General features: G+C 42.8%; 1 protein-coding gene across 4 annotated transcripts in view; it reads right to left on the bottom strand.

Annotated features, from left to right (window-relative positions):
• CD58 (CD58 molecule) overlaps positions 1–24,928 on the bottom strand; it is a 34,252-nt gene that overhangs the window by 7,870 nt on the left and 1,454 nt on the right. The window contains exons 2-10 of one of the 4 annotated variants that reach the window (XM_014957142.1): positions 12,839–13,138; positions 11,929–12,180; positions 9,624–9,716; positions 7,249–7,308; positions 6,983–7,039; positions 3,923–3,970; positions 2,215–2,283; positions 362–421; positions 96–152 (exon numbers count right to left, since the gene is read on the bottom strand). In XM_014957142.1, the coding sequence (XP_014812628.1) occupies positions 96–152; positions 362–421; positions 2,215–2,283; positions 3,923–3,970; positions 6,983–7,039; positions 7,249–7,308; positions 9,624–9,716; positions 11,929–12,180; positions 12,839–13,138 (996 nt within the window). The remainder of the gene's footprint in view (positions 1–95; positions 153–361; positions 422–2,214; positions 2,284–3,922; positions 3,971–6,982; positions 7,040–7,248; positions 7,309–9,623; positions 9,717–11,928; positions 12,181–12,838; positions 13,139–24,928) is intronic. The other 3 variants (XM_014957143.1, XM_014957145.1, XM_014957146.1) reach the window with 3 other exon arrangements.

Below are 24,928 nucleotides of genomic sequence, written 5' to 3'. Positions count from 1 at the left end.
TAGACCTCGAAAAAAAGGAAAGAGGAGATCAGGCTCCTTGCTCCAACCAACAGCAGATGCTCATAAACATCTATACCTCAAAACAAGTCTCTTACCTCTCTCTGAGTTAGGGTGTTCATGGCAGTCCCCAGAGCGAAGTGGCTCATGTTCTTCTGTAATGAATTTTATTTATTTTAGAAATGTGTTAATGACCCGGAAAAAAGAACTACACTCTGTAAAACAACTAAGGCCTGAAAGAAAACTTCCTCCTTTACCTCTCCAATGAAAGACTGTACTGCCACAGAGAAAAAATTTACAAGCCTAGACCAAATAAAAGCAATAGTCCCATTTCCACACAGTTGTGACACTCTAGCTCTCTTACCTGAGCCAGGCACTGGACTATTCCTCTGAGCAGCATTTGCTGTTGCAGAGTTCCTTCTACCTGTACCAAAACAAATAGAATAGCTGAAGAAACGACTCAGAAACAAAGTGTTGTGCCTTTGGAAACTAGCTGACAGCCTCCATCCATTCCACTCACTCCCCAAACCAAATTATAAAAAAAATTCACTGAGGACACGCAACTGAATACTTGACTTGGGAAAGAGGAAAGAGTGAAATACTGTTTTGGGGCAAAGACAATCAGGGAGAGATCAACAAAATGGGCCTCCTGCAACAACAACAACAACTCAGAACATATCTAACCAAATCTAAAGCAGAGCTTAGCAATTCATGATTCTGACTCTTACATTTCAATCAGCAAATCACATCTTCTGTTTGATTATACCCCTGCAATGTTTACCCTAAAAGCAGAGCTTAGCAATTCATGATTCTGACTCTTACATTTCAATCAGCAAATCACATCTTCTGTTTGATTATACCCCTGAACTGTCTACCCTACTGAGGTATAACAAGTTCATTTTCTAGTAGAGCTAAACCTTTGCTGTTTCAAGGGAAGTACCGGTACACAACCCCTTATTCTTCAGATGAGGAAAGCTGTTCTATGCCTACTACGATTCATGCAGGAAGAACTAGCAGTGAAACACAAGGGCTTCTGGGTTTCCTTTTCCTTATTGTCACCATTACTGATTTCTCCCTTCATAAGAAAACACCTCTGCCTTCTTCAACCCCCTTTATTATCAGCCATTTGTGGAAAGTGGTGGAAGAGTGAGCGAGCGAGTGGACCATCAGTGCAACAGCTTGGGGAAAACCCCCAATTTTTGCTGATTTGAACTATAATGTTCGCATTTCACTATCCCTCTGGAGTAAGAAGAACTTAGAAAAAGCAATAGTAGTCCCACAATTTCCTTGAAATTTACACTGGTTGTACTAAGAAAACAAAACCAGGGCTGTGCTTAGTTGCCTGATGAATGCAGTCAAAAGACTCCCCTAGAGCATAAAGCACGTGGAAGACATTGCACCCATAAATGCTGCTTCTCTAAGGAAAGAAGCCTGCTATATCTCCCAAATTAGCAATTTGCATCACATCAGCCCTTGCTGGTGCATCTGACAGCCTATGAAAAGTTGTCCCTGATGCTGCCCAGAAAGCTTCCTGACTGCTTCAATTGCTGTGTTGCCTTCCCTGCAGATGTCAGGGAGGCTGACGACAGGCACACACAGAGTACTGTCTTCCACCAGAGACAATGACGGACAGCCTGACTCCATTTCACAGAGTATTGATCTCTGCAAACCCAGACAGAAGCTCACAAAGCTTCCTCTTGGTCACACCTACTCTTGCTCCTCACTTAAGTGCTTCATGGGCAGACACTGGGGGACTGGAGACTCCCTTGCAGAGATCTCCCAACAGGCAGCATTAACCACACCACTAGAAGCCAGCACTTCATCAGTGACTACCACTTGACCAGTATTCTCAGCCCAGTCGGACTGGATTTTTTTACCTTTTTTTTAAAACCCCGCTGATCTCCAGAACACACGCACCTCTTTGAAGCACATACACTCTGCTGGGATTATTTCAAAAGGTTGTGAGAATGCAGACTCACTCTGCCCTAGCAGAACATAAACCCGCTGCTTTTGACTACAGCCTGAAAGCTGGTTAATTCTGCTCCTGAAACTCCTGCACAGAGCACAGGTATTCAGTATTCATGGCACAAAATCCCCCAACACCACCGTTGAGAAGCATTATGCAGAAGTCACCCTGAGCCTTCAGCTCTAAAGGAATCCTGGCCAGTTTGCCCACTGGGTCATTAGCACTAACTGCTCCAGAGAACAGACACTTACCTTCCTGTTTTACACCATCATTAACCATCTGCTTTTCTTTCTGGGGACTGTCCTCGTTCAAGCCTTCGTCTGCAAAGAGATGAAAGAAGAGCTACAGTCCCTCAGAAGCACACTGTGTCCACTTCTTCCCTACATCAGCATAAGTCATTGTGTACAGAGCCCAGCAGCACACCACCTCCTCTGCAATTGTTACATACCCAGGTCCTACCAGCAGAAGCCCTATTTAGAATTGTTCTCCAAAAGGCATCATAGCCTTGCCTACTGCTTCCCAGCTGTACAGCAGTGATTGCATGCTACTTAGGTGTGGATTGCAGCTGTAGGGTGTGCTGCGCAAAGGTGCACTGACTCCCTTTCCTCACATACATAAAGTATTTCATTCTGTTCCTCAAGTGTTGTCTGACTGGACACTAATCTAGGGACATGATTCTCTTTTGCCTAAACTGTACATTTCCCTCCTTTCTTCCACAAGACAGGCATAAAATAAACCTCCTTTTCTTATATCCATGTCTATGTACGTGGAAGTGGTTACGCAAGTGATAAGACAGTGAAATTTACAGTCCACTCCCACAATGTACCACACCTTTGCTATCAGGTACACAACTCCTTATTCTTCAGATGAGGAAAGCTGTTCTATGCCTACTACGATTCATGCAGGAAGAACTAGCAGTGAAACACAAGGGCTTCTGGGTTTCCTTTTCCTTATTGTCACCATTACTGATTTCTCCCTTCATAAGAAAACACCTCTGCCTTCTTCAACCCCCTTTATTATCAGCCATTTGTGGAAAGTGGTGGAAGAGTGAGCGAGCGAGTGGACCATCAGTGCAACAGCTTGGGGAAAACCCCCAATTTTTGCTGATTTGAACTATAATGTTCGCATTTCACTATCCCTCTGGAGTAAGAAGAACTTAGAAAAAGCAATAGTAGTCCCACAATTTCCTTGAAATTTACACTGGTTGTACTAAGAAAACAAAACCAGGGCTGTGCTTAGTTGCCTGAGGAATGCAGTCAAAAGACTTCCCTAGAGCATAAAGCACGTGGAAGACATTGCATTCATAAATGCTGCCTCTCTAAGGAAAGAAGCCTGCTATATCTCCCAAATTAGCAATTTGCAAACTTATAAGTATCCCATCTCTGAATCGGTGTGTTCTGGCTCAGATATATTTACCATCAATACAAAGAAAGTTTAGAAGCTGCAGCATTTCATTATCTTAGGTCCTGTTTGAGGGCTTCCTCCCAGCAGAAAGCAAAGATCGCCTACCCATGATGACTTATTAAGAAAATATCTTTGCGCTCTTTGGCATGCAAATAAAAGGTAGCACTAGACAAAAGGACAATTTGCTTATTTACCATATAAAGAGGTTCCCTCATACATAATTAGTTGTTCTTTCCACAGATGGTGAAGTGCTTTGCAAACTCAGCATGCAGCATCATTCTCATCATAATCAAGCGGGAAGTTGAAGCCCCAAGAAGGTATTTGCTCAGTGCAGTTTAACAGGGACAAGGATCCAGATCTTTTTGACTTCCTATCTATGGTCTATCCATCAACAGTTACTGTTTCTAAGGCAACATGTCTTTCTAGGCCAACAGGGGAATGGTAAAGTCTCTACATTAAGAACATGCTAATATGTTTTGGACTGAAAAAGGACATGTGTGAAATTAATTCCTCCCTTCGTGTTCCTCTGGTTTAGGGCAACATCTCACTTCTTACCTGCTCCAGGGTTTTCTTTCTCAGAGTCAGCAACTTGTGAAGAGTTAGCTGCAAGCAAACAGAAATCCTTTTTAGAAAGGATTGTGGAGGTAACACAGCAGTCTGCAAAACATGCAACTCAGCCTTAGACGGTTTCACAATAACATTTTTCACACATACTCTTGAGAGCTCGTATGCTATGCCACTTTATTGAAGGACTCACAATTCATTTCAACTTCAACTTCCCTTCAAAAACCTCTTAAGGTCTCAGACCATAACCAGCATTATCTACAGTTATGCCTACACCTTTACAAAATCTTTCTGATGTGGGCTTACTTAAGGTGATAAAGCTGCACAGATTTGCCATAAGAAGCCAGAGACTGCTGAGAAGAGAATCCACATATCCTGTCTTTACTTCGCTTAGGTATTACACTAACATCGTGACTTTTTATAAACCCTTTCTTTTTGCAGACCATAAAGAATCTCTAATAGAAGCACGGACCATAATAAAGTAAATGTAAATGCAGTAGGAAAAGGGGGCTCTTTTAGCTTTGCCTTCTTCCCCCTCCATCCTTCTCCTTTTTTCACCTTGAAAGCCATCAGTAGTCTCTGAACCACGGGCTAGAACCACAGCTTTAACTAATGTATGAAAATATCAGAAGAAAAATGAAGTTCTTTATCCAAAAATCCTGCTAAAAAGCTCCTAAGACTTTGATATGCTGGGGCATGGGGGAAAAAGGGAAATAAAAATTAAAAAGCCTCCCAACAACCAAAAATCCCCAAACCCTGCTTTCATAGAACTGCCTCCCTATCCGTGGCATCTTTTCCACACCCATCACCAAGGACCTTATCACATTTATTAACCATGAAAACATTAAGAAACTACAAAAATTAAAGAACAACTTAAGAAATTAAATTACATATACAGAAGATCTCTGCAAAGGTGACACAGCAGTTTGTAACCCAAGAAACACACTGCTTCCAGCCTTGTGTTTACTCCAGCAGCTTATGTAAGATACCACACCGAATATCCCACATGAAAACACCATTGGTTCAACACTAGCAAGAAGTGCTGTCCACACTTCTTTTGATGCACCCCAGGATGCAGTTGGCTTTCTGGGTTGTGAGTACACATCACCGGCTCTTGCTGACCTTCTCATCAACCAACAATCCCAAGTTCTTGTCCTCAGGGCTGCTCGCAATCCATCCACCACTCAGCCTGTACTAGTGCTTGGGATTGCCATGTCCCAGGTGCAGGACCTTGCACTTGGCCTGGTTGAACTTTGCCAGGGTTGCACAGGCTCATGTCTCAAGGCTGTCCAGGTCCCTCTAGATGGCATCCCTTCCCTCCAGCGTGTCAACCACACCACACAGGTTGGTGTCACTGGTGAACCTGCTGAAGGTGCACTCAATCCTGCTGTCCATGTTAAATAGCACTGGTCCCAGTATCGACCCCTGAGGAATGCCACTTGTCACTTGGACATCAAGCTGTTGACCACAACTCTTTGAGTGCAGTCACCCAGGCAATTCCTTATCCACCGAGTGGTCCATCCGCCAAATCCATGTCTCTTCAATTTTGAGACAAAGATGGCATGCAGGTCAGTGTCAAATACTTTGCACAAGTCCAGGTAGATGATGTCAGTCGCTCTTCCCTTTTCCACCAATGCTGTAACCCCGTTGTAACCCCACCAAATTTGTCAGGCACAATTTGTCCTCAGTGAAGCCATGCTGACTGTCACTTTCCATGTGCCTTAGTATAGTTTCCAGCAGGATCTGCTCCATGATCTTGCTTGGCACAGAGATGAGAGTGACCGGCTCGTAGTTCCCCAAGTCTTCCCTTTTTCCCTTTCTAAAAATGGGGGTTATGTTTCCCGTTTTCCAGTCAGCAGGAACTTCACTGGACTGCCACAGCTTCTCAAATATGATGAACAGTGGCTTAGAAACTTCATCCACCAGTTCCCTCAGGACGCGGGGATGAACCTCATCAGGTTCCACGGACTTGTGCACCTTCAGTTGCCTTAGATGGTCTCACACCTGGAGTCATGCACCAAAAGCAAGGGCCAGAGTTCTGCACACCAGGCTAGCAATATGCCTGCCTTCACCAGTCTTGGATGGATTTTCAAGATATGACCAAGGTAAACTAACAGCAAGTTCCTGCCAGTTTGATGTGATAATACTTTCAGTCATCATTAAATCTACTGCTACATGCACAGCATCACCCCCCACCCACTGGAACTACCGCCTTTCCAAGTCAAACTCAATGCACAGAGAAAAATCTAGCTGCTTAGGTCCTGTTTGGGGACCCAATTTCCAGGATGGACCAAGGAATTGCCACGGGGGACACTGGGAATGAGCAATGTATTACATTCATCACCAGCCCTAAGCACTTGATATGAATACTGGGGTTTGAAAAATAATCAACCACATTTCTGGAAAAAGTTAGATGTTGGAAATATTAAGCCCATTTCAGCACATAAACCAGCCCTAACCAAACAGGGAAAGAGCAAGTTCTCCAACAGGTTCAGCACATAAACCAGCCCTAACCAAACAAGGTAAAGAGCAAGTTCTCCAACAGATTGCCCTATAGTGTTTACTTTGCCAGCCCTCACCCCGAGCCCACCCCCCATCCCCCATTGTCAGAAGCATAATTCACCTCCAAAGAGAACTGCTCATGAGGCAAAGCTCAGGTCATTCACTCTCAGGAATTCTGCCAGCCCCACTAACACATCTACTAAGTGCAGGTAGCTATGATTATTCAATATTGGACCTCAACTGAGACTTGGAGGCTGTATGTGCACACAATGAAAACCAACTCAAAAGCTTAGACCTCAAAAAAAAGGAATCCTGAGGAGATCAGGCTCCTTCCTCCAACCAACAGCAGACGCTCATAAACATCTATACCTCAAAACAGGTTTCTTACCTCTCTCTGAGTTAGGCTCTTCTTGGCTGTTCACGGAGCACAATGAAAACCAACTCAAAAGCTTAGACCTCAAAAAAAAGGAATCCTGAGGAGATCAGGCTCCTTCCTCCAACCAACAGCAGACGCTCATAAACATCTATACCTCAAAACAGGTTTCTTACCTCTCTCTGAGTTAGGCTCTTCTTGGCTGTTCACGGAGTAAAGTGGCTCATGTTCTTCTGTAATGAATTTTATTTATTTTAGAAATGTGTTAATGACCCGGAAAAAAGAACTACACTCTGTAAAACAACTAAGGCCTGAAAGAAAACTTCCTCCTTTACCTCTCCAATGAAAGACTGTACTGCCACAGAGAAAAAATTTACAAGCCTAGACCAAATAAAAGCAATAGTCCCATTTCCACACAGTTGTGACACTCTAGCTCTCTTACCTGAGCCAGGCACTGGACTATTCCTCTGAGCAGCATTTGCTGTTGCAGAGTTCCTTCTACCTGTACCAAAACAAATAGAATAGCTGAAGAAACGACTCAGAAACAAAGTGTTGTGCCTTTGGAAACTAGCTGACAGCCTCCATCCATTCCACTCACTCCCCAAACCAAATTATAAAAAAATTCACTGAGGACACGCAACTGAATACTTGACTTGGGAAAAAGGAAAGAGTGAAATACTGTTTTGGGGCAAAGACAATCAGGGAGAGATCAACAAAATGGGCCTCCTGCAACAACAACAAATCAGAACATATCTATCCAAATCTAAAGCAGAGCTTAGCAATTCATGATTCTGACTCTTACATTTCAATCAGCAAATCACATCTTCTGTTTGATTATACCCCTGCAATGTTTACCCTACTGAGGTATAACAAGTTCATTTTCTAGTATAGCTAAACCTTTGCCATTTCAAGGGAAGTAGCTGAATTGTTTTAAGTCTAACTGATAGACAGTTACGAGTGACATTCTTCATGTGTCAACACCAAGCATAGTGTTGTTCAACACCACTGACATGGACAAGGGTACAGAAGACACCCTCAGAAAGTTTGCAGATGACATCAAACTGGGGAAAGTAAGGGATATGCTGGAGAGCAGAACTGCCACTCAGAGGGACTTCAACAGCCTGGAGGAACGTGCTGGCAGAAAAGATGTGATGTTCAAAGGCAAAAATAAAGTCCTGCACCTCTTGAAGTCATCACAAGGAGCACTACAGGCTGAGCTCTGACTGGTTAGAAAATTGCTCTGCAGAAAAGGATCTGGAAGCCCTAGTAGATGATGAGGTGAATATTAGTCAGAAATGTGCCCTTGCAGCAGAAGCCTACCAAACACGGGGCTGTGTTAGCAGAGGCATAGTCAGCACATCAACAGAAATAGTTCTTCCCCTCTATTCAGCATTTGTGATACCACATGTGGAGTACTATATCTAGCTTTGGGTTCCAAATTAATGAAAAAACATTGTCATTCTGAAGGTAGTTCAGCAAGATGTTTAGCAGACAAGAGCTGTGCAAGGAGGTGCTGAGAGAATCGTGTTTGTTCTTCAGCCTGAAGAAAAAGTAAGCTAAGGGGATGTCTAATTGCGATCTACAACTAACTTACAGAGAAAACAAAGGCAACTCCTCTCAGAAGTACTGAATAAAAAGACAAAAGGCAATAGCTGCACGTTGCAAAAGGGAAACCCCTAACAGAAATAAGGAAAATATCCTTCCCCACAAGGGTGATTCAGTGCTGGGACACGTGCTGAGAGAGACTGGGGAATTTCCATCCCTGAAAATACTCAAAATTTGACTGGACAAGGCTCTGAGCAACCTGATATTGCTTTGAAGTTGGTCCTGTTTTGAACAGCAACTTCGATGAAACCTCTAGAGATTCCTTCCCACCTAGTTTATTTCATGATTCCATGCTAAACAGAAACTAAACGGAGAATGATCAGCAAAGCATAAGGTCCACATGCAATATACATCCATGTATGTCCTGATCAGAGCCTCCCTCCAGAATATCATCAACCAGTCCCGCCTAGATAGGAGATGCATCCCATGCTCTTCATCCTGCAACCACCCCTAAATGGTGAGCCTACTGGGAAGCCAACAGGAATTTTCCATGCAGAGCATCCTTAGGATGAAGCAATGCATTCCTGGTTGGGACTCTCTCAAACACAAAGAGGAGAGATGCTGTGCATCTCTTTTTCAAGCCAGAATACAATCTGACACATTAACCTAAAAAGGTGCCAGCAGGAGATACACGGTGATAGCCTACAATTACCGCTTCGACTAAGCTGTCAGATTTACAAGAGATACTCGTATTCAGAGTAAGGATGAATCAAGAAACAAATCTAGAACTCCAAGATGACAGCAATACAGGCTGAGGAGAAGTCCCTATGTATCAGTTGAGCACACCGAGTTGTCAGATTAGACTGAGCATTCAACAGGCCATGGTAAGAGTCTGTCCCAGCAATAAATCTGATCTTGAGGGCAGCTTTATGATGTTCTCAAAAGAAGCAGTGGAAGAACACTCAGATAGCAACAGGAAAGGCCATACATACTTGCTAAGTAGGAACATATAGTAAGCAAAACACAGTCTGAAGGAGAAATATGTGAATACAAATTAGAGCATTTTCCGGTACACAGAGGCCAGTGACTGAGCACAGGCAAGTTCAGTTTATTATGTCCTTCAAATCTACTAGTCTTTGCCTAAGTTGTACTTGTTTCTACTACTGTATTTACAATACATCCCACCGTCAAAAAGTTTCATACATTCTACAGAACCTTAAATCAGTATGATCTTGAAGCATATGAAGCTCAATTAGGAAATGCTACACATACCTCTGCTGTATAGGACTCCTCCTATTGCTACAACTGGAATTAAGACAACAAACGCAATAAGAACACCTCTGCTTCTTTTCTCATAGAGGTCTCCTTTAAAAAAATAAAATAAATAACGATTGGTTAGTTAAAAAGCAACTGTGTGATACGCTACTTCAGTAAAAATATAACCCTGAGTATGCTTTATAGCTATTTGTTTTTAAACAAGTAACCTCAATAAATGAATGCACCAAAGCTAATAACTTTCGCTTAGGTTAGTTGCAAAACCCTAAGGCAGCTCCAGGAAAGTTACATGGTAAGTACCTTAGTTCAGTGAAGGCCTATCACCGCTTAAAGGTGATGGCTATTCCATTTTTCAGCCTATGAAAGGCCAAGACAGATCTCAGCCAAATGAAATTTCAGCAAATACCTTGCATTGGGTTTGTATGGCAAGGCTTTGGTAGGGGGAAGGCTGCGAGGGTGGCTTCTTTGAGAAGATGCCAGAAGCCGCCTCCATGTCAAAAAGAGCTAGTGCTAGCTGGCTCCAAAATGGACCCGCTGCTGGCAAAAGGTGAGCCCATCAGTAACAGTGGAAGCACCTCTAGTGATAAAATATTTGAGTAAAGGTAAAAACTGCTGTGTAACAGCAGCTCAGAGAGAGGAGTGAAAAATGACAAAACTCTGCAGACACCAAAGCCAGTGAAGAAGGACAGGGAGAAGGTGCTCCAGGCACCGCAGCCCATGGAGGTTAACAGTGGAGCAGATATCCACCTGCAGCCCATGGAGAACCCCACGCTGGAGCAGGTGGATGCCCAATGGCAGCTGTGACCCCATGGGAAGCCCATGCTGGAGCAGGTTCTTGAAGGAACCTGTGACTCCGGATATCCACCTGCAGCCCATGGAGAACCCCACGCTGGAGCAGGTGGATGCCCAATGGCAGCTGTGACCCCATGGGAAGCCCATGCTGGAGCAGGTTCTTGAAGGAACCTGTGACTCCGTGGAGAGAGGAGTCCATGCTGGAGCAGGTTTTCTGGCAGGACCTGTGACCTCATGGGTGACCCACGCTGGAACAGACTACTCCTGAAGCACTGCACCCTATGGAAAGGACCCATGTTGGTGCAGCTCTTGAATAACTGCAGCCCATGGGAAGGACCCACACTGGAGCAGGGAAAGAGTGTGAGGAGTTCATCATTGTGTCCGCAGAGAAAACATGTGATGAACTGACAACACCACCCATTTTCCCATCCCCCTGTGCTGCTCAGGAGGAGCAGGTAGAGAAACTGGGAGTGAAGTTGAGTCTAGGCAGAAGTAGGAAGGGAAGGGGGAGAAGGTGGGAAGGTGTTTAGACTTGTTCTTGGTTTTCACTATCCTACTCTGATTTTGATTGGCAATGAATTAAATTTATTTTCCCCAGGTGGAGTCTGTTTATCCTGTGATGGTAATTGCTGAGTGATTTCCCTGTCCTTATCTCAACCCATGATGCTTCTGTGGTATCTTGTCCACCCCGTCCCCCTGCTCCCAATCATGTTGAGGAGGAGGAGTGATAGAGAGCTTGACAGGCACGTGGTCAAGGTCAACTCACCACACACCTCCTTTCTAACAAGTCTCTAACACAATTCCAGTGAAGAAGGAAGAATTCTATACTGGTAAGCAATGAAAATTACTTTTGCACAGAAGTAGGAAATTCGGTCAGTTAGAGACTGCCTTACACACCCTACAAACCAGATGGTTCCAAACATGTTCTCATTTTATGTTTAAAAAAAAAAAAAAAAAAAAAAAGGAAGGGGGCAAGCCTCAAGCTGAGGCGGTCCCAAAGCAATAAACAACAGCATGAAAACTCTTTTCTCCTATTTATATCTGTCTTTGAAGGATGCTTATTGAATCGTGCACATAACTTCTTTCTGGCGTCTAAGATATTTTATCTAATGGCTGCTAGATGACTTACTTGAAATGACTGAACAGTTTCATTCCAGTTCATGGAAAGCAGTACAAAGATCACAATAATCATTAGCATTCATTACACAACATCAGAAGGTTCAGAAAAGATCTAAGTGTGTCTCCCTCTTTATTATTACTCATTTCAAGCCACAGCTGAAGGCTTTATTCTGCTGAGATCCATGCAAAAAAGTATCTTTCCAGGGGGATCAAGCTGTCAACCTCATACCTTTTAACAACATTAAACACACTTTTAGCAGACAAATAACTTCTGATGCTTTTTACTCTTTAAATTCAACTTCCTGAGAAGTCAGTAGAAATCTTACTAGGTCCATACTGCTTCCCAACCTAGCCCCTCAGAGTTGCATATACAACCAGACCCATTCATTACCTTTTTCATCTGGAAAGCACTCAGTTAATGAGATTTCAGAGCTTTTTTCTGTTTGAGAGAATTCAATGAAACATGTAGCTTTCTCAGAAGCATCAACATTCTTAGGGACAGAAACTTCTTGGGTCTGAGGAGTGCCTGGTAAGCTACTGAACTTCCAAGTGTATTTCAGAGGCTTCTGGAAATTTGCTGTACATTTTAACACAAGATCATCACCACTGATGTTGCAACTTATTTCAGGTTCTGAAGGGGGAGCTGAAAGGAGAGAAAACATTCTGTATTACTTTGGTTATAAACTGCATAGGACAAAGGCTGGGGCAACAAAAACAGCAGGAGAGCTGCATAGATGAAAGCGTGTGTGTAAGGCATGTGCGCACGTACACACCTTGTGCATGAGAGAGAAATGTATTTCTAGAAGTGGCCCTGTCTGTGGTTCTTCAGGGACTAGTCTGAGACTCCCAATGGTTCACTGTCAATAGGATTAATATACACACTGTCAAATAGATTTCCCAAAGAGTACTAGTGAGGCTGCGCAGATCTGCACAGGATGATGCCACAGATATTCAAGCACTTTTAATATGCCTGCAGGAGCATCTTCAGTAGACACATAACGCCTAGGATAACTTGGTCAGCTTGCCCAAAGAGCTTAGCTATCTACCTGAAAGTACACAGCATGCCATCTACACATATTCTAGAAGTCATTCCAAGGTGAGTAATGATGGGCACACAAATTAGATGTCACCTTTGAAAAATTATTTAAAGTGCCTTTACAATAAACACCTTAAAAATAAAGCCAAAGAACACCCTCCCCCCTTTCTGTTTGCTTCCCTGACAAATAAACAATCTTTTTTTCTAACTTTCTTAAAGCTAACAAAGTGGTGCAAATTCATTATGCAGTTCTTCCACTACTTACCTAATACAGCAAGTATGAACTCTAAGTTCCAATCTTTATTCACAGAATCCATGTATCTTAACACATACGTGCCAGCATCATTGTTCTCCAAGTTAAATATGGTCAAGCGCCCATTATCCTTGTTAAGCAAGCCTCTGTTATAGAAAGAAGGAAAATATGTTGGGTTGGGTTGCCCTTCCCATTCAGCCACTTTATTCTTGTTTTTTGTCCACAGAATTTCCACCGGCTTTTGGTCTATTTTTACAGGAAAAGTAAAATTTTCTCCAACGATGCCAAAAACGTTCTCACAGTGGACGTGTGCTGCCAGGGAAGAAAAAGAAAAAAAAGTTACTTTAACAATTGTTTTAATAACTATTGCTTGACTGATTCTGTATGCACAATTGGATACATTCAGATTTAGGTTAGAAGCACATCACAATGTTGCCAAGTAAGGCATGTGTCAATAAAGAATTTCCCAAACCCAGCCTGTCTGCACAATCACATCACAGGCACCGCAAAGAGATCCAGTTTCCACATTCTGGTCCTGGCAGAATCATTGTCCTGATCTTCTTCCTTATCCTAAGCTCCTCTATCCTCTTTACTTTCCCTCTGTTCACTTGAATTAGGCCTCCTGCCTGTGGTCTGATAAAAACATGAAATGAGATTTTGCTGGTGACAGCGATTCTCTCAGAATCTTGTTGCAGAATGCCCAGACTGAAGACCCTGCTGAGCAAATAAACTGCAATTTTTCCACTATGAATATTAACGGAGTTAATAGTTTTTTACTAAAAAGCACACTTCTGACACAAAATTGCTACTCAACTCAAAGTGCCTATTCTGAAGACATAGGAATACTATGGATTTCCATTGGAAATGTCACTTAAGCAAGTTTGTTTCACAGCCAATGTATGTGAAATAGCATCCCAACCTCTGCAATCTAGCAGAGCTGCAAGCAAGAAATGGGAGCCATCCAGAAACCTTAACTGCTATCAGCTTTGAATCAATTATGTTCTGCTAAAAAAGGCCAAAACATTGAATATAAATCAACAAACAACAACAGGAAAGAAGAGGAATAAGAGATTTTCCCCAGTTTTTATGAAAAATAGCTACATGCGTGAAAAAAAATAATCTACTGATCTAACAGATGAGATAAAACTCTGCTGTGGGGAAGGGATTCCGTAAACCATTAGCATCTCTGTGTCCCTGCTTCAGTCTTCAACAACCACCTCCTGCTTCTAAATAACTCTGAATAGCTCTAAAAAAATCACAAGACTACTGCCATGGCAGACATGTATGCAGACACAGACAAAAACACGTCAAAACTGAGTTCAAGTTACGCTTGCATTAAGGACTCGATTCCGCTCCACAGTAGCTGGTAACTTTTTACTACTAAGTTGAAGGAAGGGCATGATTAAGATACAAATGAGGTCTCACACTAAGGCAAGACTCCCAATATGCAGCATGGAAAGTTTCCCTTTAAAACGTAATTCTAAATGGTGAAAGAGAAATATTTCAGAAGCCTACTTCTAAAGCTAACTGCTCACAAGTGACAGCTACTTATTTTGGTTTTGATTATTTATTTATTTATATTCCTAAATGGCATCAAGAACCCACCAATTGCTATATCATTTTGTGCTTCCCTTGCTTCTCATGTCATCATCATATGAAAACTTACTACGTTCATAAATCAATGTGGATAATACAGCTTTATCACATCAAAACAAGAAGTCATTTCCCTTCACTGTATATGACTCCAGAAAAGAAGCTATAACCCATCCTGCTCCACATGCTATCTTCTTTCCATAGGAAAGCAGTTGGGAGGTCAGCCAGGCCAGTCATTAGGAAGACTGGCAAAGAACAATACTTGTCAGTATACTAAGTGTCCTGCTCTTCTGCCTGGTGCCACACCGTAGAAACAAACACTTACTCAGACAGGAGACTGGAAGCAAGCAATAGGAAACAAACTTCTGTGCTTGGGTACGGACCTGCACACACAGAAGGTCTTCTCCATGCCTTACTTCTCATGGACTATCAAATTTCTTTGCAATTTACCCATGAAAGTATTTTTCTCAAACCACTACAGTTTCTACTTCTTCTTGTCTGCACGTACACTGTGGCGTTTTCCAGACACAGGAACTGGAAAAGTAAACAGGCTTAATACAGCTCAGCTATCGCTCCCACATCTTTTCAACACAATCCACATGACTTTCTTTATCTTCACATCTCACTTGCTCCTGCTGCTCCAGTATGAGCATCTCTTTCCACCCACTTCTAGTAACAATTTCCAGAAAAATGAAGAACCCAGGAGCTCCAACATTTGTGTTTGGAGACCTTGTGGTCCAAGGCAGGATGCTGGGCAAGATTTAATACTCTTTTGCTTTGATGAAGCTTGCAGTCTTGTTAGACACCTCATAAAGACAATTTTTAGGAGTGCGTTTTCCTCCAGAAGTCACCTCTCACTGCCTAGGGACCTATAGTATTCCCAGCCCAGAGAAAAACTCCCTGCTCTACCCACTGTGAAATTCTACCTCTTGGTAACCTTGGCTCACAGACACAACCAAGTTATGGTGGTTTAACGTCAGCATGAATAAGCCAAACCAAGAGCAAGGTAAGGCAACGCTCTTCTGGGAGGAAAGCAGCCACTTGCTGGGGAGTAAGAACATAAGCAAGGACAGCCACCGCTGCTCTGCCAACCACTAATAACTTCCTAAGCCTGGGTGTTGATGCCTGTGAATTCTCCGTGTCTTTGCTCTCTTTCAGTCATAAGAGCCAGGCTGGAGTTATGAGGGTAAGATTGCTTCTTCTTTCTTCCAGAAATGAGACTGGAGGAAAGCAGAGCTAAAAAACACATTTTCCCTCCACACCTTCTACTTGGCCTGTGGGAGCGCTGTCCCCTTCAGGGCACTTTTTTCTTGCTGGCTGGTGAAGCAAAGATTTGGCAGCAAGGAACTGATGAGTCCCTGCCCAAGAACACTCAGGGCTCCCAGAAGCCAGGATGACCGTCATCTCCTGTCTAAAACCAGGAATCAGACACTTCCCTGCTTCACTACTCTAGTGAACACATAAAGAAACCTCCCACTCAATGCTGTCAGCTTCCTTTTTTCAATGAAATTATACATCATCCAGAAATGTTGCATAAGGTCTCCACCATGTGAAGCTCATCCTTGAGCTTCTACAGAAAGTATGCGTCATCACATATTCTCTAAATTTCTAAGGAACCCTTCCTCCTTTTCTCTACTTCATTCTATACAGAGATATATTTCCCATTCCACAGCAGTTACTTCTCTCTCTTTGTTTACAGCAGAGAAGTTAACAGCTAAACACTCTCATACTCTATTTTTGGAAGGCTAGAAATAACAATGATGTTCCTCTGCTATCTCCCTCTCACCTGTCTGTACCCTATTATTCCAAGATAAAGTTCACACAACAAAGTAGTGCTGTGCTAAGGCCTCCAGTAGCCTCCAGAGAAACTGTCATACTACCTGCCTCAGTATCTCCTCCAGATCCACTCCAAATAACTTCTTATGCCACGCCTATGCATTCTACCCTTCCAAACAAATCACATAGTGAAAGTGTTAGTGACAAAGAGAAGCTAACATTGCACAAGCAAATCCTCTTCTGCAAACCCACCACCTCATCTTGTCTACATCATCTTCTCTTCCCACTTCTCTGGCAGCCAGATACCTTTGCCTACACAGTTTGCTCATCCTACCCAGGACTCAGAGCTGTGGTCAAGCATCCTGCCCACCACACATCAGCTGAACCACAACAGCAGCGTAAGTGCACGGATTTGGTCTGCAGCAAGCAGTAAACCACGAATTTTAGCCTGCTTTGCAGTATATGAAAACATTTCAGATCTTCTCATGTTTGACATGAGTGACTCAGCTAATGCACACAACCTGGAATTCCATGCTAACTGAATCATGTCTCTGAATGCAGAGCTCAGATGGCAGCCGACGCAAGACAAGGCATAGTCCTTCACTCACAGTGTAACAGGTCACTCAAATTTTAATACTCACCTGAATAATTCTGACTTTTTAAGCATTTAAAGAGGCCAAAGGTATCCACATGCTCTGTTCAGATTGGGTAAGTGGAATTTAATAGTCCATTTATCAGCAATAAATGTTTCATTACTATATTTCACTGAGTTTCACTGAATTTTTAGAGTTGGAAGGGACCATAGAGATCATCTAGTCCAACTCCCCTGCTGAAGCAGCATTGCCTAGAGCTTGTCAGAGCATGTTACCCAGGTCTGCATCCAGGCGGGTCTTGAAAATCTCCAAAGAAGGGGACTCCACAACCTCCCTGGGCAGCCTGTTCCAGGGTTCTGGCACCCTCACTGTGAAGAAGTTTTTTCTCATATTTGAGTGGAACCTCTTATGTTCCAACTTGTGCCCCTTGCCCCTCATCCTCTCACTGGGAACCACTGAAAAGAGTCTGGCTCCCTGATTGGAGCTCACATAAGTCTTAGTTATTCTTGAGAACTTTTGTAATCTAATTCCCTTTTTATTTTGAATGCTATGATTAGGTCTCAAGTACCTATTCAAAATGCACATCTGCTGAAACTGGGTGGCAAAGTCCTTAATGATTAGCATATAGCAAGGAACTGTCTGCCTCACAAGTTGGGCTTTTTAAATAGTGGATTTTTGGTCTATTTTTTTAAAGTTCCCAACTACCCCTTTTTTAGGCTTTTCTTTTTTTTTTTTTTTTTTTTTTTATTTTTGTATTTCCCCCCGCGATCCTTTAATAAAAGCATCCAATGAAAGTGGTTTTTTTGTTTTTTTTTTTAAAGTTCCCCACTCCCCCTTTTTTAGGTTTTTTTTTTTTTTTTTTTTTTTTTTGTGAATCTGTGAATTCCCCCAGGAGCTGTAAGCAGCAAAGAGTTACGTTCCCTCAGAACCATCAGTTGCCAAGAACCCTGAAATAAAAGTTCCATCCAGAAGGACTATCAGAACATTCACCCTTAGTCTTCCTCATTCTCCCCCAGGCCACAAACATGACCTGCTTCCCAGGTAGGGGAAGCTACCTACTGCTACCTACTTCAGTAAGAAAGTTCTTAGACCCATGGTATAAAAGCAGGGGCAAAGGCTACAGCCAGGAAAGAGAGAATGTAGATGACACTAAGCTGTAGCAGTGTCCCAGGTTGTTCCACGAGAAAATCAGATTCACGCAGAAATGACTGCAGATCTGACACACAACATCAAAAGCAGAGTTTTTCACTTGCACACTGCAGCAAGTTCACATGGGTATGTGTTGCTACTCCTGGACAATACGGGCCTGCCTGCATCTAGAAAGCTCTACATCGGAGCAAAGGCAGGACCTAAGGGTGGCACCCATCAAGAAGCCTGGGTCCCTCCACACCTCAAAATCCACACCTTTGGTTATATCGCTCAGCATGGGCCTAACAACAGGCAGCATCCCCGTGCAAAGGTTGCCCAGTCATTCTAAAACTACGCTGCTGACAAAAAGTGTGGGGATGACGTACCCTTTCCTCCCTCTACTTTGTTTTTGTCTGTCTGTTCCCGCAATGAAATAGTCATACGGAAGAGCACAATCCGCTGATAGTTAACCTGCCGCACACCCCTACTCCAAAAAAAACAACAACAACAACACCCCAACCAAAAAAAACCTGCAGAAGGATTGTTAATTCCCAGGTGTGACTTGCTGTGGGAACAGCAGTGCTTGTGCATGGGATGGAGTGGAAACGAGTGAACCAGAGAAGACCATGAGTAATACCATCCCTCTGGCCAGCAGCTCAGAATGCAGCAACTGCACCCGTGCTCTGGAACAGACTTCTTAAAATAGATACCAGGAAATTACGAGGATTGAACAACGCCTTAAATCCAACCCCTTCACTGAGGGCGCTTGCTTTTCCCCACTCCAGGTGGTTCACAGCCATGAATCATCCTAGCACAAGAGGGAAACCCTTCCAACTGGCTGTTAGATGGAGACACTGTTTCCCTATTCTCCAGTAACTCTATAGTCAAACCACATGTTCAAGACATTTTCAGCCATTAAATAAAAATGCACAGTCACGTGAAGAAGAGCCTAAAAACTTCTCACTAGTGTCCTGACCAGACCATCTGCATTATAATTCCCTCGTGCACACTGGCACGGTCTGAAGAGGAAGAAGAGCGAGCACACTCCCCTGCAGAGCTCAGGGAAGCCAACAGTAGGGTTATCAAAGCCTTGTTACGTGACTCCCAGAAAGACTAGGCGCATTCCAACAGAGCTTAGGTACGAGCAAGATGCATAAAAGCTTGGCTATGACAAGGACTAAGCGATTCTGGATACTTCCAGGGAAAGCAGCTGAGGAATGGGGAAAACAGAAGACCCAAACATCAGCTCTGGGCAAACAAAGGTGCCACTGGAGTCAGACGCAAGCTGACTGACACCAGAATTGAAGGGAAGGTGCAAATTTCCCAACAATTTTTGGAAGTTTAGTTTCAAAGACTTCTTTTTTTACACTAAGACAGAATTTTCAGTTCCTCTGCCCTGTTCCCACTTACATCTCTATTCCATTTACTGAACCTCACGGATCTCTCTAGCTCCCTCCATCCTGCTTCCTGCCCAAGCCTCTTCCACTCCCCTTATCCTCTGATTACTTGCAGTCCTACTCTTCCTACTACTTCCCCGTGGTCACTCTACCATGCACTTGTGTACTAGGTCTGCTTGGAATAGAGTTAATTTTCTTCATAGCAGCCCATATGTTTTTTGTGACCAAAACAGTGTTGATACACACCCATGTTTTAGTTATTACCAAATGCTGCTTGTGCAGCATCAAGGCCTTCTCTCATTCTCATTTTCTTCATAGCAGCCCATATGGTTTTTGTGACCAAAACAGTGTTGATACACACCCATGTTTTAGTTATTACCAAATGCTGCTTGTGCAGCATCAAGGCCTTCTCTCATTCTCACTCTGCCCAATCCTAGAAGTAGGCTGGGGATGGACAAGACATTAGGAGGGGACACAGCTGTGACAGTTGACCACAACCGATCAGAGAGATATTCCCTACCATATGCCATAGTCAGCAAGAAAAATAAGGGAGAGGGGCATTTTTCCAAAGTGGCCATTGCTCAAAAAGTCCACTGGTGAGAAGAAGCGATTGCTTTTACATCACTTGGTTCACCCCCTCCCTTTGTTTTCCCCCTGCTCTCCTGATTCTCTAACCCACCCTGATGAGGGGGAGTGAGTGAGTCAGCAACTGGGTTGGGCTTCCCAACTCCTTTTCAGATCTCTACCCACCTCCGACTCTCCTGTGAACCAGGAGGATCTGGTTCACAACGACACACCTGAAATCTTGGTGTCTTTGCCTTTGAATTAAGGACAGAACCTGTCCAATCAAAAATTTTGCAGCTCAGGCATGTTTCTTCAATGATCTGAAATCGAAGCTCTGAGCCCAGTGTGGTGCACATCTCAACATAGATACTGATCGTGCAGTTCCAGCAAATTTTCTCAGGCATGAAAACTTCTGATATATAAGCAACTTTGTAGAAATGTTTCTAAATAAACTGCATACTAGAAGTATCCACTGGGCTATATTTCTAAGTTAGAAAGGATACTCCTCTTTCAAAATGTAAATGGATGAGCTCTTACTTTTGTGGCACCTTCTTGATTTGGGTGTTTTCTTTTTGCCAAAGCATTGCCTTAGTTAATTCTAGGCAAATCTATTCATTTCATACTAAACAAACATCAGCAAAAATATTCCATCTCTAGCAAGTCTGCTTGTTCATACACCAGGAAAAAGTGGTGTACTGTGTCACCAGGGCCACGCTAAAGGTAGCAGAGAGAGAAAAAGCTTCACAAAGTCACCAGTACTTTAGCCAATGTAGCATCTCTGCCTTTTAAGTACCATGGTAGAGTGGCTAACACATCGGTCAACCTGCGCTCACACCTCTCTCATACTTGGTTATGTTGCGCTCTGTTAATAGCGAGGGGAAATTTCTGATGTAACAGCCTAGGCATACACAAAATTATTAGAAAATTTCACTTACTCACAGTTCTCATCATCACCGTGGGTTAAGTAAAGAGTTTTCACTTCTGCTAAGCAAACCACATGCAGTTTGTCACGCTGCTTCTCACTATCCATCTAGCACAAATGTGAATTCACCTCCATCATTCCTATCACTCAGATAGTAATAGTAATGCAACCTTACAACCCAAGAATTTTAGCTTTGTATATATAGCCCTTCTACGTTCCGAGCTTCAGTTCCCAGAAATTACCTCTGAGCAGCATTATGACTTTATTAATGATTATTCAGTCGGAGTTATTTTGGTCACAGGTTTAACCCATCTTACTAAGAAAGACAATTGAAGTGTGAGACATTCTCTAGGAGGCAAAGAAAGACTTGGCCCTGCCTTACAAGACTCTTTCTTAAGTGCTGTTCTAGGAAACTTCATCTATTCTGTGGAAGTCTAAGTCCACTAACAGAGCAGCACTTCAGGGAATTCACCATTCAGAGGAGGGGTCAGTGCAGGACCACGGTTTCCAAATCTTCTTTTCCTGTGAGAGGCACTACATGGGGCAAGGGTGGGAAGAGAGCACATAAAATCATGCTTGTATGTTCTGTAGTTATAGCATGACATCCTCTGCATATACAAACTTAGACTAACCTAATCACTTAATTCCAGTTTCAGATGGGTTTATATAATAAACTATTGCTGCCTGTACTTTGAAGCAACCTAGTTTCAGCTAGTTCTCCTGTGAAGAACATAACCAACAAGGCCCTTCTTCAGGCCACACATAGGAGCAAGCTGCAATGTGAGAACTCCTATTCTAAAAATCTTGTGCCCTCTGCCTTGGACAATTGATTAGCTCAGGGTAACTAAGCCAACACCTGAGCCCACGCATGTGTGCATGTGTGTGGCCATCCCACTCTCCCTCCCCTCCACCTGCTTCTGCCCCTCTTTTTGCAGTCTCAGGGTCCTGGTTCCTAGACTGAGAAAACACTGTTCATTAACTTTATAGGGTTTTTTGACAAATTACGTTGCCATTAACGCAATGACCTAAATTCAGTGAATGCCCAGGCCAACGCATGGCAGCGTGAAGCAAGAAAGGGAGGGGGAGAACTGGGAATACCCATTTTGGCAAGAGTGAACTATTAAAGAGCATCACTGTGTCCTGTAGGATACTATTTTTGATCTCTGGGCTTTGTTTAGGGACAGAGCCTACTTGCATTTAATTAAAAAAAAAAAAAAAAAAAAGCCGTTTAAATCCTCTGGCTACCTACTCACAACATCCAGATAGCACTTCTATGCTGTATCAGCCCAGGTTTTATGTTGCTATATGATCAATAAGACTGAGAAAATAATCTATCTCAATAACTTTTTTCCTTCAACCAAGTTCATTTTCAGCGACATCATCTCTGCTGTTCTGTTTGTAAAGAATGGCACAAATGGATGCCACAGAGAGGAACGGTTCTTGTCCTGTGGCAACACCAGCTTAAATGTACTGCAAACTACAACACGTCTCTTTCAAACCCTGTATCAGTCACACCACCCTGAACATGGTCAATATGGTCTCATGAAACTGTAAACTCAGAGGAGGACCATTTAAAAAAAAAGACAAATCAATATACATGATCAAATCTTTATTTTTTTGGCAAAAGCCTTTAACCACAGTCAACTCTCAAGAGCAAAGAAGTCTGTGCATGGAAGCCAGAGAATGACCCTGGCTTTCTAAGAACTATGACCGTTAATCACATCAATCCAAGAAACTACCAGTAACATTTTTCACTCTGTGGTCATCCTGTAGTGTTAAATATCAATGCCAAAAAATATTTTTTTTCTTTTTGTTTTCAGTATGATGTAACAGCCAGAGCTCTGGAGGCAAGGGTTTATCAAGAACTCTTAAGCAGGGGGGTGGAGGATTTTGTTTTTCCCCTTTGTGGGAAATTCAGAACTTCCTCTGTTTATTCAGGAAGATTCAAGAGTAAGATAACAACACAACACAATCAGGTGTCAGCTTCATACAGCTGATGACTGATTTTTCCACTCATACTATTTAAAACTGTGTTTAACATTTCTGTTAGCAACCTACCAAAGTACCCACATTCTACAAGCAACCTGAATTTGTTAGGAGTCTGGCTATTCATCTGAATACCCATTTCATCTGAATACCTTGTGATGTAGTGCCCATGACATGTCTCATGGAGTAGAAAGACACAGGAAAAAACACTTGAGCAATCCTGGTATTTTTATAGTCAACAGAAAACTTAGAAAGCAGCATATATTTCTGTGTGTAGAGAAAGAAAGGAAGGAAATGTTAAAAACAAAAAGCCAGCCCAAACTTGTCAAACTGTCTAATGGGAAATAAACAAAAAGCCACATTAAGGTGAGTTTGGTTTCAGTGCTGATCACTTCTGAGAAAAAGTCAGTAAGAAAAGATGAGAGTTGCTAATAAATACCTTTCTGTCAGCCCATATGCTGACAGCCCATGCTCCATATTGTATATGGTAACTTCTGCTCTTAAGTGAGCCAGGTTTTCTTCCCTCAGTTTATAAAAACGTCAATTTTTATAAAAAGAAGTTGAATTTGGAAATGAAGCATTAAGGAGCTCAGCAAAATATGCAAGAACTAAAAGGCAGTAATACTGCTAGAAAATGAGTTGATGTTCAGAACACTGAAAGAGTTCCCTGGCTTTCAGATGAGTCTCACTACAGACAGGAATGCTTCTAGATGCTCTAGTTCACTCATCTGGCTTCCCTCCCACAACCCTTACCAACCCTCTGCTTTGGGGTGAAGTCCTAAAATCACTAGAAGTTTGGCTGCCATCTGCAGTGCAGCAGAATGTCCCCACCGGTGTGGCTGGCACTGCCATCCTCCTGCTGGTGTGGTAGGCAACAATTTATTCACCTTGTAGAGGGAAGGTGCAAAGGTCTGGGGTTTTATTACAGGGAGAACTGATCTGGCAGAGTGTCATGAAAACAAGTAATCCTTACGTGGCGAGTACAAATTCTGAAGAAGCCAAAGCTACACCTCAGCTTCTGTGTGTCACAGGTTCCCACAGGAGAATGAAGAAGCACGGCTCGAGAAGGGATTATGCTATGTGCTTCTTCCCCACCTCCCCTCCATCTCCAGACATTCAGTGACATGAGACTGTGATAGGTGCAGTGCTTTGAATTTGGATGGAGAAGTGGGGAGGCTGGGAAGGCAAGGATTCAGGAGGGGAAGGCTGACAGAGGATGAGGACCTACCAACAGCATCCCAGTGTTTACAACAGGTGTTCTCAAGGCTAGAAATTTGCATGCCTACTTTCTGCACTTCGGCAAATAAGTCTGACTTTCAGAGTCTTGATTTTCTCATAGGCAGACGACAGTTTATTTTACCTTGACAAAATTAACATATAAACATTTACACATCGGCAACATCAGACACTATAGCAATAATGCAAGCAAACAAAAAAAAGAGGGCGTGAAATCTTGCTGATTTAGTTTAGTGAACAACAGTAAAGAGTTTGTTTTCCTGATCTCCTATCCTAATCGACCACTGCAGGATCAGTTTTATAGAGAGGAAAAGATAACAGAGGTAGTTAATTTTAAATAAGGATATTATGGGGATATATACATGTATAAATGAGGATACTTGCTGCCACAACTGCCGTCTCTAGTTGCCCAATTACCATCACCTCTCCCTATCAACCGTATGTTGCTTGGAACATGAAATTTCATTTTTCTGGATAAGTCTACAGCACCTGGACTGAGATGCTCAGAGTGGCAGTGGCATGCCAACTTATGTAATGTAAGGTAACAAAGCACCTTCACACACACAAAAAGTCACAGGAGGACATTTAAATTATCACGTATTACTAATAGTCATTTAGAAGCATCTGCAAAAGCACTGCAGGTGAGATCTAGAAGTTGCATCTGAGGCTGAACATGGGCAGACTGACTCACACAGGTATGTCCTGTGTGTCACACAGAGTGCCAGCTTCTCCACTGGTCCTCTGCACACACCTGCAGAACAGGATTTCGCAATCTTAACTAAACAAAACAAGCTGAAGACTTCTGGAATAGTACGGGAGAAAGTCTCAGTCAGTTAGTCCGAACACTCAGTAGCAGAACCAGCTTCTTAAAGCCTTCAGGAAAAGCAAGAGGAGACCATTCTTTTTT

Source organism: Calidris pugnax, unplaced genomic scaffold (genome assembly GCF_001431845.1).
Source record: "Calidris pugnax isolate Ruff unplaced genomic scaffold, ASM143184v1 scaffold225, whole genome shotgun sequence".
In the NCBI taxonomy this organism is placed as follows: Eukaryota; Metazoa; Chordata; class Aves; order Charadriiformes; family Scolopacidae; genus Calidris; species Calidris pugnax.
This window is presented reverse-complemented; position numbering and strand designations above follow the sequence as displayed.